Source organism: Pseudophryne corroboree, chromosome 9 (assembly GCF_028390025.1).
Source record: "Pseudophryne corroboree isolate aPseCor3 chromosome 9, aPseCor3.hap2, whole genome shotgun sequence".
NCBI lineage: Eukaryota > Metazoa > Chordata > Amphibia > Anura > Myobatrachidae > Pseudophryne > Pseudophryne corroboree.
Window position 1 is genome coordinate 120,027,797 of NC_086452.1, and position 18,191 is coordinate 120,045,987.

Genomic DNA, 18,191 nt, shown 5'->3' on the forward strand with positions numbered 1-18,191 from the left:
GAATTGCTTCGTAAGAAGCCACCATTTTTCCCAGGACTCTTGTGCATTGATGTACTGACACTTTTCCTGGTTTTAGGAGGTTCCTGACCAGATCGGATAACTCCTTGGCTTTTTCCTCTGGAAGGAAAACCTTTTTCTGAACCGTGTCCAGAATCATTCCTAGGAACAGCAGACGAGTTGTCGGGATTAAATGGGATTTTGGAATATTCAGAATCCACCCGTGTTATCTTAGCACCTCTTGAGATAGTGCTAAAGCTGTCTCCAGCTGTTCTCTGGACCTTGCCCTTATTAGGAGATCGTCCAAGTATGGGATAACTAATACGCCTTTTCTTCGAAGAAGAATCATCATCTCGGCCATTACCTTGGTAAAGACCCGAGGCGCCGTGGACAATCCGAACGGCAGCGTCTGAAACTGATAGTGACAGTTTTGAACAATGAACCTGAGGTACCCCTGGTGTGCGGGGTAAATCGGAACGTGTAGATACGCATCCTTGATGTCCAAGGATACCATAAAGTCCCCTTCTTCCAGGTTCGCTATCACTGCTCTGAGTGACTCCATCTTGAACTTGAACTTTTTTATGTAGAGGTTCAAGGACTTCAGATTTAGAATAGGCCTTACCGAGCCATCCGGCTTCGGTACCACAAATAGAGTGGAATAATACCCCTTTCCTTGTTGTAATAGGGGTACTTTGACTATCACCTGCTGAGCGTACAGCTTGTGAATGGCTTCCAACACCCTCTCCCTTTCGGAAGAGACGGTTGGTAAGGCAGACTTCAGGAAACGATGAGGAGGATCCGTCTCTAATTCCAACCTGTACCCCTGAGATATTATCTGCAGGATCCAGGGGTCTACCTGCGAGTGAGCCCACTGCGCGCTGTAATTTTTGAGACGGCCCCCCACTGTCCCCGAGTCCGCTTGAGAGGCCCCAGCGTCATGCTGAGGTTTTTGCAGGAGCCGGGGAGGGCTTCTGTTCCTGGGAAGGAGCTGCCTGTTGGTGTCTCTTCCCTCTTCCTCTGCCTCGTGGCAGGTACGACAAGCCCTTTGCTCTCTTATTTTTGTAGGAGCGAAAAGGCTGCGGTTGAAAGGTCGGTGCCTTTCTCTGTTGGGGAGTGACTTGAGGTAAAAAAGTGGATTTCCCGGCAGTAGCCGTGGCCACCAAGTCTGATAGACCAACTCCAAATAACTCCTCCCCTTTATACGGCAAAACCTCCATGTGACGTTTTGAATCCGCATCGCCTGTCCACTGTCGTGTCCATAAGGCTCTTCTGGCTGAAATGGACATAGCACTCACCCGAGATGCCAGTGTGCAAATATCCCTCTGTGCATCACGCATATAGATAAATGCATCCTTTATTTGTTCTAACGACAGTAAAACATTGTCCCTATCTAGGGTATCAATATTTTCAATCAGGGATTCTGACCAAACTACTCCAGCACTGCACATCCAGGCAGTTGCTATAGCTGGTCGTAGTATAACACCTGCATGTGTGTATATATTCTTTTGAATAACTTCCATCTTTCTATCTGATGGATCCTTAAGTGCGGCCGTCTCAGGAGAGGGTAACGCCACTTGTTTGGATAAGCGTGTGAGCGCCTTGTCCACCTTAGGGGGTGTTTCCCAGCGCGCCCTAACCTCTGGCGGGAAAGGGTATAATGCCAATAACTTTTTTGAAATTATCAACTTTTTATCAGGAGCAACCCACGCTTCATCACACACGTCATTTAATTCTTCTGATTCAGGAAAAACTGTTTGTAGTTTTTTCACACCATACATAATACCCTGTTTTACGGTATCTGTAGTATCAGCTAAATGTAACGTCTCCTTCATTGCCAAAATCATATAACGTGTGGCCCTACTGGAAAATACGTTTGAATTTCTACCGTCGTCACTGGAATCAGTGCCCGTGTCTGGGTCTGTGTCGACCGACTGAGGCAAAGGGCGTTTTACAGCCCCTGACGGTGTTTGAGGCGCCTGGACAGGCATTAATTGATTGTCCGGCCGCCTCATGTCCTCAACTGACTGTTTAAGGGAAGATAAACCATCACGTAATTCCACAAATAAAGGCATCCATTCTGGTGTCGACCCCCTGGGGGGTGACATCTGCATATTTGGCAATTGCTCCGCCTCCACACCAATATCGTCCTCATACATGTCGACACCACGTACCGACACACACCGCAAACTCACAGGGAATGCTCTAATGAAGACAGGACCCACTAGCCCTTTTGGGGAGACAGAGGGAGAGTCTGCCAGCACACACCACAAAGCGCTATATAAACAAGGGATATCCTTATATTAAGTGCTCCCTTATAGCTGCTTTAATATATATATATATAGCCATTAATGTGCCCCCCCTCTCTGTTTTACCCTGTTTCTGTAGTGCAGTGCAGGGGAGAGACCTGGGAGCCGTTCTGACCAGCGGAGCTGTGACAGAAAATGGCGCCGTGTGCTGAGGAGATAGGCCCCGCCCCTTTTTCGGCGGGTTCTTCTCCCGCTATTTTTCCAGTCAGGCAGGGGTTAAATATCTCCATATAGCCCCTATGGGCTATATGTGAGGTATTTTTAGCCTTGTATAAGGTTTATATTTGCCTCTCAGAGCGCCCCCCCCCAGCGCTCTGCACCCTCAGTGACTGCCCAGTGAAGTGTGCTGAGAGGAAAATGGCGCACAGCTGCAGTGCTGTGCGCTACCTTATGAAGACTGAGGAGTCTTCAGCCGCCGGTTTCCGGACCTCTTCACGCTTCAGCATCTGCAAGGGGGTCGGCGGCGCGGCTCCGGGACCGGACTCCACGGCTGGGCCTGTGTTCGATCCCTCTGGAGCTAATGGTGTCCAGTAGCCAAGCAGCAAATCCACTCTGCATGCAGGTGAGTTTACTACTTTCCCCCTAAGTCCCACGTTGCAGTGATCCTGTTGCCAGCAGGACTCACTGTAAAGAAAAAAACCTAAACTAAACTTTCTCTAAGCAGCTCTTTAGGAGAGCCACCTAGATTGCACCCTTCTCGTTCGGGCACAAAATCTAACTGGAGTCTGGAGGAGGGTCATAGGGGGAGGAGCCAGTGCACACCACCTGACCTAGTAAAGCTTTACTTTTTTGTGCCCTGTCTCCTGCGGAGCCGCTATTCCCCATGGTCCTTTCAGGAACCCCAGCATCCACTTAGGACGATAGAGAAAAATTCTTAAAGTGCAGCAACACAATGTGCAAAGATGCTTGTCGGTACAGGGGAGGGGGCGACAGTCAGTGTCGTGGAGTAGAGTGCGCTGAGGGAACTAGCACTGTTTGCCCATTACCTGCATGTCTCTGACTGCAGTGCTACTGACTCGGGTGGGCAGCAGCCATCTTGCGGCTTCTTGCTGACTGCTCTGGGTCCTGATAGGACCCTCAAACTACACCAAAAAGATATCCAATTAGCAAATATGTATTGCAGAGTAAAAAAATAAAATAAAGCACCAATCTGGTACCATTTCGTGGCTGCCCTCTTTGCCAAACCGTGTTGGTGCGCTACTGATTTAGATTAGTTTAATCAGGGACGGTGCAGTTGCAGAAAACTTTAGCTTTGCCTCTAGAGCGACAGACATATCTCTGGTGTTAAATTTAACAGTGGCTCCAATTACAGACTCAAGATATAGGACAAGTGTCTTTACATTTATGGTGTCTGCTTGGTATTGCTGCTCTGTAGGAAAATAGTACTTGAGTACCATTGATTTACAGTAAGTATGGGTACACACCAGGACGATTTTGTCCCGATGGCCCCGATTTCGATGCATAGTGTGAGCGATTCGGTGGGAATCGTTGCAGAAATGTATCTTTTCTGCTAACGATTCCGATCCGCGTACCTGCCGCTCGCATGTCGGTTTGGAGATCTTTACTGCTGCAGTTAAGATCACTCGATTCAAAGCACGGTGAATACATGTCACCGTGCATCGGATCGGTATCGGGAGACCCACTCTCTGCTTCCCGTACGCATCGGGAAGCAGGGGATCGGACCACGATCAGCTAGTGATCATGGTCTGAGCTGCATCGCACTGGTGTGTAGGCACCCTAATACTTCTTTTTGCTAAAATCCCAGGTCCAACCTGGTCTTTTGAACACGGTTACAACCCGGGTCAGACCCCGTTTCCAGTGCACCCCATGTGCAGTGATTCTATTCTGCCAGCCCGTGAAGAGAACATCATCTCTAAGCACTGGTGATTCGGCTCTCCATAGACTTAAGGGGACCCAGGTCACCCATTTACCCAGGACAGTTACCCAGGTCGGATTCCCAGGTCACTGGACCTGGGTTATTTCTCTGGGACACTCTTCCACTGAACTGCAACCTGGGTAGAGTCGGAAATGATCCGTGTTATTGCGCTATTGGAAAAGGGGTATAATTCTGCATGCGTCACTCTAACACCATAATCTCTAACATACACATAAACTCAAGCGGAGCCTGCTTTAATAAGAGTAGTAATTCCAGGGCTTGCTGTTGCAATGCAGCTGAAAGCATAGCATGGCATTAAAATATTTGTTTTTACACACACCTACTTGACTTCAAGTATTAGCAAGGCTTTTACTCCGGCCAATAACCCTGCCTAGCACAGAACTGATGAAACATAGCTTCCTTAGTAATTAAATTAGCAGGGGCTGAGTCTTGGAGGCTTATATGTATGTAGTGAATCCACTGTTATTAAGTGACTCCTAGAAAACATGGAACCACACCCTGAATGAGAGCCAAAGTCAGATGTATAAATCAATATTTATTTACAGCTTTAGCTTTGTTAATGTACATTTCTCCTGTAGGTTATTCACAAGGATATACAGAGCAAGGGAATTTACAATGCAGCATTTTGGGTGACAGGTACAAGTGGCCCCTGAGCTGAAACCAGCACTGGAGGAGGGGTGCGGAGGCAACTGCATGCTACTCCACTGCGACAAAGGATAACATGAAGTAGACTTGGGCAAACTGTGGATCTCCAACTATTGCAGAACTACATGGCTCAGTTTGTCCTGCCAGCCTCCAGTTCCAGAGAAGCAGGAGAACAATGCAATACCCATCTGTGACAAGGACACAGCTCAATCTGTGCCATGCTGTTAATGAGCTTAATAGAAAGGTTTCTTTCTCAGAAGATAATGTAATACACTGTGATAAAATCATAAAGGACGATTTATAATACTCTGCCTTAGTGATACTTGTAACTTTTACAGTTGATTAGGACTTGCTACAAGAGAGGACTTAATACTGTCAAAACAGGTTTTCCAAGTCCTACAGCTGCTGATTCAACGCATTTCACAAAGAGTCTCTGATTAATTAGTCAAGTCCCCTGTAGAGCAGATCACCTGACTTCAGATGCTCGGCTACAGTCCAATGTGTGTCATGCAAAATCCATCAGCTGATCACTGCATAAGCTTTCGGACAATGGCCATGTTATTTCTTTATATAGCAGCAGTGCCATTTGCAGATAGTTAACAGCACTTGAGGGGAATAAGGCTTTAAGACATTCCTCTACAGGTAGTCAGTAACACAGTGAAAGAATACAGGTAGATTCTGTGGACCTGCCAGTGGCCAGCTTTGAAGCATTCCTCTTCAGATGTATACATACATACATCACGTTCAGTGCCCAACTTCAAATGCACTTCAGCACAGATGTTATTTAAAGTGGTCGGACACCAACTCTATATGGAGATCCGAAGTTGCACAGCCGAGTACTGGCGTTACTAGCTTAAGAGAAGATTAGTCTTTGCTGTCTTATGGATGTGTGGCATTAATGCTATTAATTGAAAATTTCATGTTAATTGCCTGTGGATACACCCTTTATTTGTAATGATAATTTGATCAACCAATTACCTTATGATTAATGTATGTGTATATGTATATATGTATGTATGAAGAAATACCATGTTCTCATGCCAAAGCGCTGACCTGGGAAGATTGCCTATCTCCCAAACCCGGCACTGTACACCCAACATTTCAAGTATTGCAAGAAGGTAAGGACACTTAATGAGGCAGCTGTACACACCTATGCCTCACAAACTCATGCTAAGTTTAACTCTTTCTGTCTCACGCCCCCTTTTACTGTCAGACACAAAACACCTTCCAGGCTGTTGAGCCAGAGAAAGCAGAACTGCGGATGGATGCTTATAGTGGCATTTATCTACCTGCGCTGTAAATGGCCTTAAGACCAACAAGTAAAGTGTCACTGCAAGAGACTGGAAGAGTCTCTTCCATATCCGATAGTACAGAATTCATAAATAATTTAAAATCAAGTCAAAATTAATAGTAAAGGTAAATTATTTGTATCAAGTCCAAACGCTGTAGTCCCAAAAGGAGGATCAGTAGCACTCCTGCCTGTAGCCTCATACTCTCTGATCAGAGAAAAAGGGTTACTTAGATGGCCTGGCACATCCTTGTTGCAGGAACAGCACAACCCTGTGACTCCTCCCTACGTGTGGAGGGCATCTCCGTCCAATCCCCGTGTGTAGCAGGATTCGCCATGTGTACAAATCACACCAGCAGTGGGAGGTTCTTCTTGTTCTGGATGCGTTGCAGAACTTGTACAGTGTCCCGGATTAAAGCTTCAAATATCCCATCAGCCAATTGCATCTTCACAAAGAGCTCATCCTCGTCATAGTTCACCCACTGTGCCTCCTCTTCATGCAGCTCTTGTACCTGCCAGGAAAACAATGTTCGTAAAATCAGAGTGACAATTAGGACACACGTATAATGTAAAATACATAAAAAGACTAGTAAATACCGGTTTACTAGGAAAAAGACGCACAGTAAAATTCTAATCCAAAATTTGCTCCTACTGTACGTAGAGTAGTTAACCTTAATTACTGCAAGGAGGAGGTATCAGACAATGACGTGCGGTGAGGTAAATGGCTGAGGAGGCAGTGGCCAGTACCAGAACCAGATTTACACACAATATATGAGCCCAATGGTACATCTGGGCATTATCCACAGTTGCAGCAATATATACTGCTGGAAATTTGGTGAGGTTTGCAGAAGAGATAGGCAGGGGAGGCACTGCCTCACCTGCCAAAGACTTTATATGCCAGCATTTTGACATTAAAAAGAATTCGAATAATACAAAGAAGATATTTAAAATATATTGTTTGTATTTTTGTATACTATATATAGTTAAAACCCTGGCGTATACTGGAGTATGACAGGAAAGGCTCTGCCTCACCTTCCTGCACGTCACCGGTATTAGTTAATCAGATAGTAATGGATGAAGTAGTGTGGTTTCCACATTATTACGTCCAGTTCTCGGAAAGTGGTAAAGCCGCAGGAAGCGGTGAAATATCTTTGTAGCTACACAAAGCATTTATGGAGTGATAAAGGGGTTTAATAAATCACTCCTCTCTATTTCACATTTATAGACGACAGTAATCTTCATTATTAACCTTTGATATGTTAGGATTTAAAATTTGACAATTTCATAAAAGTTATGCTTTTGTATGTTGACAAGGGAATGGAGTAAAGGCCCATATAGACGGGCCGATGCAGGAGAGATGTGTGCTGAGCGAACCGCTCAGCACACATCTCTCCTGCCGCTCAGCACAGCGCGATCTGTGCTGAGCGTGCGGGGGGAGCACTCATTTCACCTAGCGGGTGAAGTGAGCGACCCGCTAGATTGGCCTGCATGCATGCCAATCTAGCAGCAGCGGGGCTAGTCAGATTGCTTAGAATATCGCTCCGTGATTACCCCTCTTTAGGTGTGTGCAAACACTTTAAAGTACCTTCTGTTTGAAATTAACCAGGTTGCAATCTGCAGCAATTGTATGCTAATAATGCAATAGTTTCTATGTAAACTAGGACACAGAAGCACAAAGCAGAGGTGACAGAAATACATACTATGTGCGTCTGTGTAAAGGGAGGTACTGACTGGGGAGATGTGTGCTGAGCGATCTGAACACAGACCGCTCAGCACACATCTCTCCCCCCGCTCAGCACAGCGCGATGTCCTGACCAAGGGGACAGACGGCCGGGAAGTCGCTCACTTCACACAGCGGTGAAGTGAGTGACCCGCTAGATTGAGCCTGCATGCAGGCTCAATCTAGCACCGGCAATACGCCGCGCATCACTATCGCTGGGGGCATACACACGGCAGATCCGTGCTTAAATTCTAAGCAATCTAGTCAGATTCTCTCCGTGTGTTCCCCCCTTAACACTGATGCCATCAGGAACAGAATGTAATGGTGACTACATATGTGGCTATCTTGATAATATGCTAACTATAAATCTCCAGTGGATCAGGGAACTGTCCTTTCATTAGCTTAATCACTGCCTATTTTTATGTGATTGCACTACCTCAGGCGTGCTGGCCCGAATCTCCATCCACTGCCTTGGAGGTGTTGGTATGGCCCTACTCCTTAACGAGGCACCATCTAGCATATCATTCACTCTAAGTTGTGGGTGTAGTATGGTATGCCGGCGGTTGGGCTCACGGCGACCAGCATACTGGCGCCGGGAGCCCGACCGCCGGCATACCGATAGTGTGGCGAGCACAAATGAGCCCCTTGCGGGCTCGCTGCGCTCGCCGCACTGCGGGCACGGTGGCACGCTACGCGCACCACGCTATTTTATTCTCCCTCCAGGGGGGTCGTGGACCCCCACAAGGGAGAATAAGTGTCGGTATGCCGGCTGTCGGGATTCCGGCGCCGGTATACTGTGCGCCGAGATCCCGACAGCCGGCATACTGAAGACCACCCCTAAGTTGTAGATACGTTTGGGTGTAATACTACCAAAAAGTATTATTTTTAATAATTATTGCAAACAAAATATCTACTTATCAAATGTGCTACATTGAACATTTCTTACAGGAACAAACAAAAACGTGGCCTTGACAATATATACAGATCGGGTGTGGTATTGAAGGTCGACCACACTTAGGTTAACAGTGTCTAGGTCGACCACTATTGGTTGACAGTAACTAGGTCGACAGGTTTCTAGGTCGACATGAGTTTTTTTTTTTTTTTTTTGGTGTAGTTTTTGCCGTACAGTGACTGGGAACCCCAATTAGTGCACTGCGTCCACTCGCCATGCTTCGGGCAAGGTGCTTCGCTACCGCTGCACTCGGCACACGTTACCGTTCCCAATCGTAGTCCATGTGGATCGTAAAGTATGAAAAAGTTCAAAGCAAGAAGAAAAATGTGATAAACTCATGTCGACCTTTTGACCGGTCAGCCTAGATCATGTTGACCTAGAGACCCTGTCGACCTAGTTACGGTCAACCAATAGTGGTCGACCTAAACACTGGTCGACCTAGAGACCGGATACCATACAGATCACAAATGTAAAGAAAACCCAGAGCACTTAGGGGCATATTTAATAACGAATGCTATTCTTGTTCTCACTCATTACTAATGTTTAACGGTGCTCCAACTAATCAGGTCTGGTCATGTGTTTGAAAAATGAAAGTTAAGAGCTGATTGGTTGGAACAGTATTTAAGACTAGCGACGAGTAATAGTAAGAATATAGCCCACTATAAAATATGAAATTTAATAACAAGTGCATCAAATAATAAAAGAAACGTAACCTCTCCTAATAAACGCTCGCCTCACCTTTAAATTTTCATGGGGGATAAAAATAAAGTGCACATTATACAATTAAATTTGTAACAAGATAAAACAGAAAAAAGGATAAATCTCTTAAAACAATGCAATAGTTCCTTTTCTTTGAGTCCTAAGGGCCACACCATGTTACAGCGTGTGCTGCAGGGGCATCAGCACTTTTAAAATTACCCCCAAAAATTCAAGCTGCATCTATACTCAAATATTTAGCTTCCACGCTGACTTTTAGTTAACATATCCCTGAAGTCTGTACAGTAGCATAATTGCCATCATTTGAAGCAAAATAATGTAGAATTAAGTGAACTTGTGTGCCACCCGCAGTAACTGTTCAGCCAAAGCTCCGGGTCGCCCCACCCAAGAGACATCCACCAATCTAGTGGAATGTGCCCTCACATTTTCAGGGACAGGCTGTCCTGTTCCAATGAAAACCTGATAAATTACCAAAGAAAGCCCCCTGGCAATGGCTTGTTTAGACACTAAAAATTACCAACAAGTCAACCGACCTGTGCAATTCCCTGGTCCTATGGATGTAGGTCCATAATGCCCATATAATGTTCATCGAAAGGAGAGCCTTTCCTTAGATTTCCATACTAAACAGAAGAATTGATTCATAGACCAGTCTTGTCTTCATGGAAACATTACAAACTGTGAAGAAAGCCAACAGGAAGGCACTCTTCCAAGTTAGAAATGTTAATTTCCCTGAACCCAATGGTTCAAAAGTAGGTTGCTGTGAGGCAGTCAGCACCAGTTTCAGATCCTAAAGATCCTTTGGGGGACCTTATGAAGGCTTCATCACACACGTAGAAAAGGTAAACACTTTAGATAACAGAGTCTGTTGTCTTTGAATATAAAAACTTGAGAGCAGAAACTTTAAACATTAAGAGCAAAGTTTTAAAACGTCATTCCAGAACTTCCTGCAAAGAACAGCAGTTACTGGTGTAACATTAAACAACCCCACAAAAAAAAAAAAATGTAGATACCGCATGCCAGTAAAGCCAGCCCAAGAAATTGATGGAGAAGAAATGGGCCCCACTTAAACTGGCAATTTGTTTTTCCCGAAAACGGCTTGAAAATAGGATTTTGGTTACCTACTGGTAAATCCTTTTCTCGTAGTCCGTAGAGGATGCTGGGGTCCACATTAGTACCATGGGTAAAGACGGGTCCACCAGGAGCCATTGGCACCTTAAGAGTTTGAGAGTGTGGGCTGGCTCCTCCCTCTATGCCCCTCCTACCAGACTCAGTCTAGAAACTGTGCAACCGCTGAAACATTACTTACAAAGTTACAATGCAGTACTCAACTAAAACAAAGTTGTACTGAACCAAATTATGATAGCAGGAAAACGAAGCGCTGGGTGGGCGCACAGCATCCTCTACGGACTACGAGAAAAGGATTTACCGGTAGGTAACCAAAATCCTATTTTCTCTTACGTCCTAGAGGATGCTGGGGTCCACATTAGTACCATGGCGATGTACCAAAGCTCCCAGAACGGGAGGGAGAGCGCGGAGGCTTCTGCAGAACTGATTGACGGAACTTCAGATCATCAGAAGCCAAAGTATCGAACTTTAGAAATTTGCAAACGTGTTCGACCCAGACCAAGTTGCAGCTTGGCAAAGTTGTAAAGCCGAGACGCCCTGGGAAGCCGCCCATGAAGACCCCACCTTACAAGTAGAGTGGGCCTTGACAGACGTAGGACACTGCAATACTGCCATAGAATACGCATGCTGGATAGTGAACCTGATCCAGCGAGAGATTGTCTGCTTAGAAGCAGGACATCCAATCTTCTTGGGATCATACAGGACAAACAGAGAGTCCGATTTTCTGTGACGAGCAATCCTCTTCACATAGATTTTCAGAGCCCTTAAAACATCCAAGGACTTTGATGAAATTGAGGAGGCAGTAGCCATTGGCACCACAATAGGTTGGTTGATATGAAATGCCAACACAACCTTCGGAAGAAACTGCTGACGTGTCTGGATCTCAGCTCCATCTTCGTGGAAGATCAAGTATGGGCTTTTACAGGACAAAACCCCCAACTCCAACACACGTCTAGCAGAAGCTAAGGCCAACAACGTGACAGCCTTCCATGTAAGAAATTTGACCTCAACCCCCTGTAGAGGCTCGAACCAGTCCGATTGGAGGAACTGCAACACGACGTTAAGGTCCCAAGGTGCCGTAGGAGGCACAAAGGGAGGTTGGATGTGCAGAACTCCCTTCAAAAAGGTCTGAACCTCAGGGAGGGAAGCCAATTGTTTCTGGAAGAAAATGGATAGTGCCGAAATCTGGACCTTCACAGATCCCAACCTCAGGTATTTCTGCCCAGAGGATGATTTTTGTTACCTCTGACATTGCAGCTCTGCTCTTCGTTCCGCCATGTCGGTTTATGTAAGCCACTGTTGTCACATTGTCCGACCCGATTTCTCAGAAGATGGGCCGCTTGGAGAAGACCGTTGTAGACGGGTCTTAGTTCCAAAATGTTTATCGGCAGGCCGGCTTCCAGACTTGACCACTTCCTTGGAAGGTTTCCCCTCGAGTGACTGCACCCCTGCCCTGGAGACTTGCATCCGTGGTTAGAAGGATGCAGCCCTGAATCCCGAACCTGCTGCCCTCCAGAAGGTGAGGCAGTTGCAGCCACCAGAGGAGTGAAATCCTGGCCTTTGGTGACAGACGTATTCTCTGGTGCATGTGTAGATGGGATCCCGACCTCTTGTCCAGGAGATCCAGTTGGAAGGACAGAGCGTGAAACCTCCTGTACTGCAGGGCCTCGTAAGAGGCCACCATTTTTCACAGAAGGCGAATGCACTGATTAACCGACACCCGGGTTGGCTTCAAGACATCCCAGACCATTGTTTGTATCACCAATGTTTTTTCCTCTGGAAGAAACACCCTCTTCACTTCCGTGTGGAGAATCATTCCCAGAAAAGACAACCTCCTGGTTGGTTCCAAATGTGATTTTGGAAGATTCAGGATCCAACCATGTTCCCTCAGAAGCTGGGTCTTGAGAGCTATGGACCGTAACAGCTTCTCCTTGGACAATGCTTTTATCAGCAGATAGTACAGATATGGAATTATGCTAACTCCCTGTCAGTGGAGAATCATAATTTCTGCCATCACCTTGGTGAATACCCTCGGTGCTGTGGAGAGGCCGAATGGCAGGGCCTGGAACTGAAAATGACAGTCCAACAGCGCGAATCAAAGATAAGCTTGATGCGGCAGCCAAATCGGAATGTGGAGGTACGCATCCTTGATATCTAGGGATACCAGGAATTCCCCCTCCTCCAGACCTGATATCACTGCCCTTAGAGACTCAATTTTGAACTTGAACTCCCTCAGAAAGGGGTTTAGTGATTTTAAGTTCAGAATGGACCTGCCCGAACCATCCGGTTTCGGTACCACGAAAAGGTTCGAATAGTAACCTTTGTTTTGCATATGAGGTGGTACTGGCATAATGACCTGTGCCTCCACCAACTTCTGGACGGCTTCTTGCAGGACAGTCCTGTCCGCCAGCAGAGCTGGCAAGCTTGATTTGAAAACTCGGTGAGGAGGGAGATTTTTAAATTCCAGCTTGTACCCCTGAGACACAATCTCTTGCACCCAGGGGTCCAGGCCGGATGACACCCAGATGTGACTGAAATGCCTGAGTCTCGCTCCCACCGGCCACACCTCCGGGGCGTGCAGTCCACCGTCATGCGGAGGACTTTGGTGTACCTGAAGCAGGTTTCTGTTCCTGGGAACCTGTAGCCGCAGGTTTCTTGGATTTGGGCCGACTTCCACGAAAGAAGGTGTTGGACGGCTTGGCCTTTCTGGGCTTGGTAGACCGAAAGGGCTGTGATGTAGCTGAAGAAAAGGGTTTCTTCGGAGCAGGTGTAGCTGAGGGAAGAAAAGGTGACTTACCAGCCGTAGCGATCCACGCCTCTAACGCTTCCCCAAAGAGAGCCTGACCTGTGTAGGGTAGGTCTCCACACTTCTCCTGGATTCCGAGTCGGCAGACCACTGGCGCAACCACAGTCCTTGATGAGCTGATACTGACATGGAAGAAATTCCAGCAGCCACGGAACCCAGGTCTTTCATGGATTATACCAGAAATCCTGCCGAATTTGGAATGTTACGTAAAAACAATTCAACATCACATTTCTCCATAGTATCCAAGTCTTCAAGTAACGTGCCTGACCACTTTACTATAGCTTTGGCAATCCAAGCACTGGCAATAGTGGGACGTAGTATTGCCCCAGAAGCCGTGTACATGGATTTGAGCGTATTATCAATCTTACGATCAGCCGGCTCTTTCATGGCGGTAGATCCTGGAACAGGTAAAACCACCTTTTTTGAGAGTCTGGATACCGATGCGTCAACAATAGGCGGGGTTTCCCATTTTTTCCTATCCTCTACCGGGAAAGGAGATGCCACCAGAACCCTTTTAGGTATTTGGAATTTTTTATCCGGGTTTTCCCAAGCCTTTTCAAAAATAGCATTTAATTCCTTTGACACAGGGAAGGTTAGCGAGGCTTTCTTATTTTTAGTGAAGTAAGCCTCCTCAACCTGCTCAGGTGTTGTATCAGCAATATTCAACACATCTCTAGTAGCCTCTATCATCAACCGCACCCCTTTGGCAAGAGATGCTGCCACCCGCAACACATCCCTGTCACCGTCTGCAGTGTCAGAATCGGTATCTGTATCATCTGTATCTGTATCATCCTGCATGATCTGCGCAAGAGCACGTTTATGTGAATACACAGCGGGGAGCTCAGAGGTACCAGAACTGGGCCAGACTGCCATAGAGTACTGTAAAGCCTGAGTTGCAGATTCATTTTGTGCAACCCTACTTGAAATCTGAGAAATCATCGTAGATTTGATAGAGGACAACCACTCAGGCTCCCTGGTATCCGGTTGATAGACAGTGTCTAGTTAGACAGTCAATAGATAGACACCATATGTTAGACAGACATTAGGTCGACAGGGTCAAAAGGTCGATATGAAAACGGTAAACCGTGCAAAAGGTCGGCAGGGTCAAAAGGTCGACATGAAAATAGTCGACATTAAAAAAAAAAGACTTTAAAAAAAAAATGTAACATGTTTTTGGACTATTTTATACCTTCTCTATCCATGTCGGCATAGAGCTGGTTATAAACCTTGTGGCGAGCGCATTGAGCCACCGAGCCCGAAGCGTGGCGAGCCCCGCGAGGGTATGCCTTTCTACAATTGGGGGTCCCAGATGACAAAACTATCCACACAAACCACAAAAATGCAAAAAACATGGTGTCTACCTGTTTTTATGTCGACCATTTTCATGTCGACCTTTTGACCCTGTCGACCTTCTGACCATGTCAACCTTTTGTACTGTCTACCTTTTCATGTCGACATTTTGACCCTGTCGACCTAATGTCTGTTTAACATATGGTGTCTATCTATTGACTGTCTAAGTAGATACGGTCTATCATTTATACCACACCCGGTATAAATGCTGGTATCTGTGCTAAACCAGTGCAATCCTGATTACATGGAATGGGATCATCCTGAGAGGACATATCCTCTGCAGCATATGACACAGAGTCCCTGGACATTACTTAATGGAGACCACAGACACTACACACACACACACACACACACACACACACACACACACACACACACACCCCTACTAGCGCTGACTGTGCACCTTAATAAGTTACACAGTCATAATGCAGCCTCTTCCCCCTTGTACAACCCCCTGGTACCGTGAGAGATAGCTGGAGTTGCTGTGGAGGGACTTGCTCTTCCTGGACAGCGCTGTGCAGGCAGGAAAATGGCGTTGAAACGCTGCTGGGTCCGCTCTGAGAAGCTCCGCCCCCAAAATGGCGCTGTCTTCCCGCTCTTCACAAGGATTATACTGGCCTGAGGTAAAATGCTGGCTGAGATCCACGGACCCCGACAGGCTTGCTGACCAGTGCAGGGTTCAGGCGCTGGCTCAGGGCGCCCCTCACAGTGTCGCACTAAGTACCGCTGAGCCTCCGGAGCGCAGTTAGTACTGCGCTCCTACTCTGTTGCCGTCATCTTCACACCGGCCCCCCGCTTGCTAGGGGGGTCAGTGACTCACTCGCCACAGATCTTCAGCTCTGTAAGTGGGTGGCATGCTGCTGGGGTGAGCGATCCCCTGTGGCGGGGAACGATCTATCCCCTCAGGAGCTCAGTGTCCTGTCAGCAGAGATAGTGGCTCAGACCCTGCAGGGTGGACACTGCTCCCCCCCCCCCTTAGTCCCCCAAAGCAGGGAGGCTGTTGCCAGCAGCCTCCCTGTAAAATAATAAACTCTAAACAAAAAAAAAAACTTCACTAAAGAAGCTCTGTAGAGCTCCCCTAGCTGTGACCGGCTCCTCCGGGCACATTTTCTAAACTGAGTCTGGTAGGAGGGGCATAGAGGGAGGAGCCAGCCCACACTCTCAAACTCTTAAAGTGCTAATGGCTCCTGATGGACCAGTCTATACCCCCATGGTACTAATGTGGACCCCAGCATCCTCTAGGACGTAAGAGAAATTGTTGTTTTCTTTCTATGAATGAATTAAGTGAAGAGCATGTATACAAAACTCATCCACATTATGTTAAAAAAAGAAAAAGAAAACATTTTATTTTATATTAGTAAAAAACAAAAAAACAAAAATCGTGTTTCAAACATTGGATTATCAACATCGGATCATCGGAAAAATCCGACCATCCCGACTGATGCCGGTAAGGGGGGATGGGGATTGACACTGGGATATCTGATCACTACTGCCACAGTGATTGGAGGACGGGGGAGTGCAGATCCGCTGCTGTGTTTTTTCCCCCCGATGCCGGCAGGAGGGAGTGACCGTGGCCTGCCTGTCCGATCTGATCGGGACAGCGGTAGGAGGCGGGAGGGAGGGCAGAGCTGCTTCTATTTACTGATGCCCGATCACTGTACACAACGGTTACCATGATAAACTGGTGACAGAGCCATGGCGGGTGCAGGAGGGCTGGCAGGTCCCAAGAAGTGGGCGTTTGACTGGTTGCATCAGATGCGACCATGTCAGGGAAAGCCCAGCCTGGCTTGGTCGTATCTGATGCGACCATGCCAGGCAAGTGGTTAAGAGATCGGGTCATGCAGGCAGTTGCCATGCTAGGACAACAACCTTTTAAGGCAAATCTGGTTTTAGCAGAATTCCACTCTTTATATTTACTTGTGTACCCACAATGGCATTGCTAACAAAGGGAACATGTGGATAAGATGGAAATACCAAGGGACAAAGCACAGCTTCTGCTAGAAATGTGTTTTGGGTCTCTTGCCTACCTAGAGCAGGGGAAGCCAACCCTGGTCCTCGAGAGCTACCAACAGTTAACGTTTTCCAGGTCTCCTCACAGAATCACAAGTTAAGTAATTAGCTCCATCTGTGGATCTTTTAAAATGTGCCAGTGAGTAATGACTGCACCTGTGCACCTGCTGGGTGAGCTGGAAAACGTGAACTGTTGGTAGCTCTCGAGGACCGGGGTTGGCTACCACTGACCTAGAGCAAGAGCATTCCATTTGGTGGTACAATCAAGGCATCACCTGCCAACGTTCATTATTTACTATTTGTTTATTAACAGATTCTTATATAGGGGACACGCTGCACTCAATGTCGGAATTTCGACTGTCGGGATTCCAGAGCCGGTATTTCAACCACCGGTATCCTGACTGTCGGGAAATCCTACTGAACCCTCAGAATGGATTGTAGTGGTGAGAGTCTCTTTTTGGTAAGACCAGTAAGAAGACTATTGCAATAATCAATGCAGGAGATAATGAGAGCATGGATTCGTTTTTGCAGTGTCTTGTGTAAGGTATGGTTGGATTTTGTTTATGTTTTTTAGATGAATGTAACATTATTGTAAAACAGATTGAATGTTAGGAACAAGGATGACACCTAGGCAGTGAGATTGTGGGGAAGGATTGCTTGTCGAGTTCTCAACAGTGACAGGTTGGTCAACTACTGTTGGTCAGTAGAAATATAATTAATTCTGTTTCGTGAAATATTAAGTTTGAGGTGGGGAGATGACATCCAAGATGAAATGGAAGAAAGGCATTCAGTGACACGGACAATATAGATGGTTACAAATCTGGGTGCAGACGATAACTTAAATTCAAAAGAGCTGATTAAGTGGTATAGATTGAGAAAAGCCAAGGAGCCTGAGTCTTTCAGTACTCCAACTAATAGAGGCAGCGAAGTGGAGGTAGATTCAGAGAAGTGGACACTGAAAGAGCAATTACAGATAGGTAGGTTGAGAACCAAGAAAGGGCTATATTGTAGTGGTCAACAGTGTCAAAATCAGCAGATAGATCTAGAAGGATAAGTAGTGAGTAATGACCTTTAGACTTCAGTTACCAGATCATTCAATACTTTAGCCAGTGCTGTCTCTGTGGAGTGTTGGGAACGAAAGCCTGACATGAAGTGGGTCCAATAAGTTGCGAGAGTTAAGAAAGCGTGAGGCCTGACCTCTACCTGCATACAATCAAGAATCCCTGAGAAGGGGCCATGTCCCTGGGATAATGAGTTTGATCGATTTATCTGAGAGTATCTTGATTGTCCATTCTCCCAAAGACTGGCATAATCTGACAAATCCGAAAACATTACTTATTAAGTGATGGGCAAATTTACCTACAGCTGAAATCATCTT

The 18,191-nt window shown here is 46.5% G+C and overlaps 1 protein-coding gene across 6 annotated transcripts in view; it reads right to left on the bottom strand.

The window, feature by feature from the left end:
* Positions 1 to 4,715: 4,715 nt before the first annotated feature.
* The window catches only part of CEP350 (centrosomal protein 350), a 121,920-nt gene continuing 108,444 nt past the window's right edge, over positions 4,716 to 18,191 (bottom strand). For all 6 annotated transcript variants that reach the window (XM_063939803.1, XM_063939804.1, XM_063939802.1 and 3 more), the window contains one exon: positions 4,716 to 6,645. In XM_063939803.1, the coding sequence (XP_063795873.1) occupies positions 6,481 to 6,645 (165 nt within the window). In that variant the 3' untranslated portion in view covers positions 4,716 to 6,480. The remainder of the gene's footprint in view (positions 6,646 to 18,191) is intronic.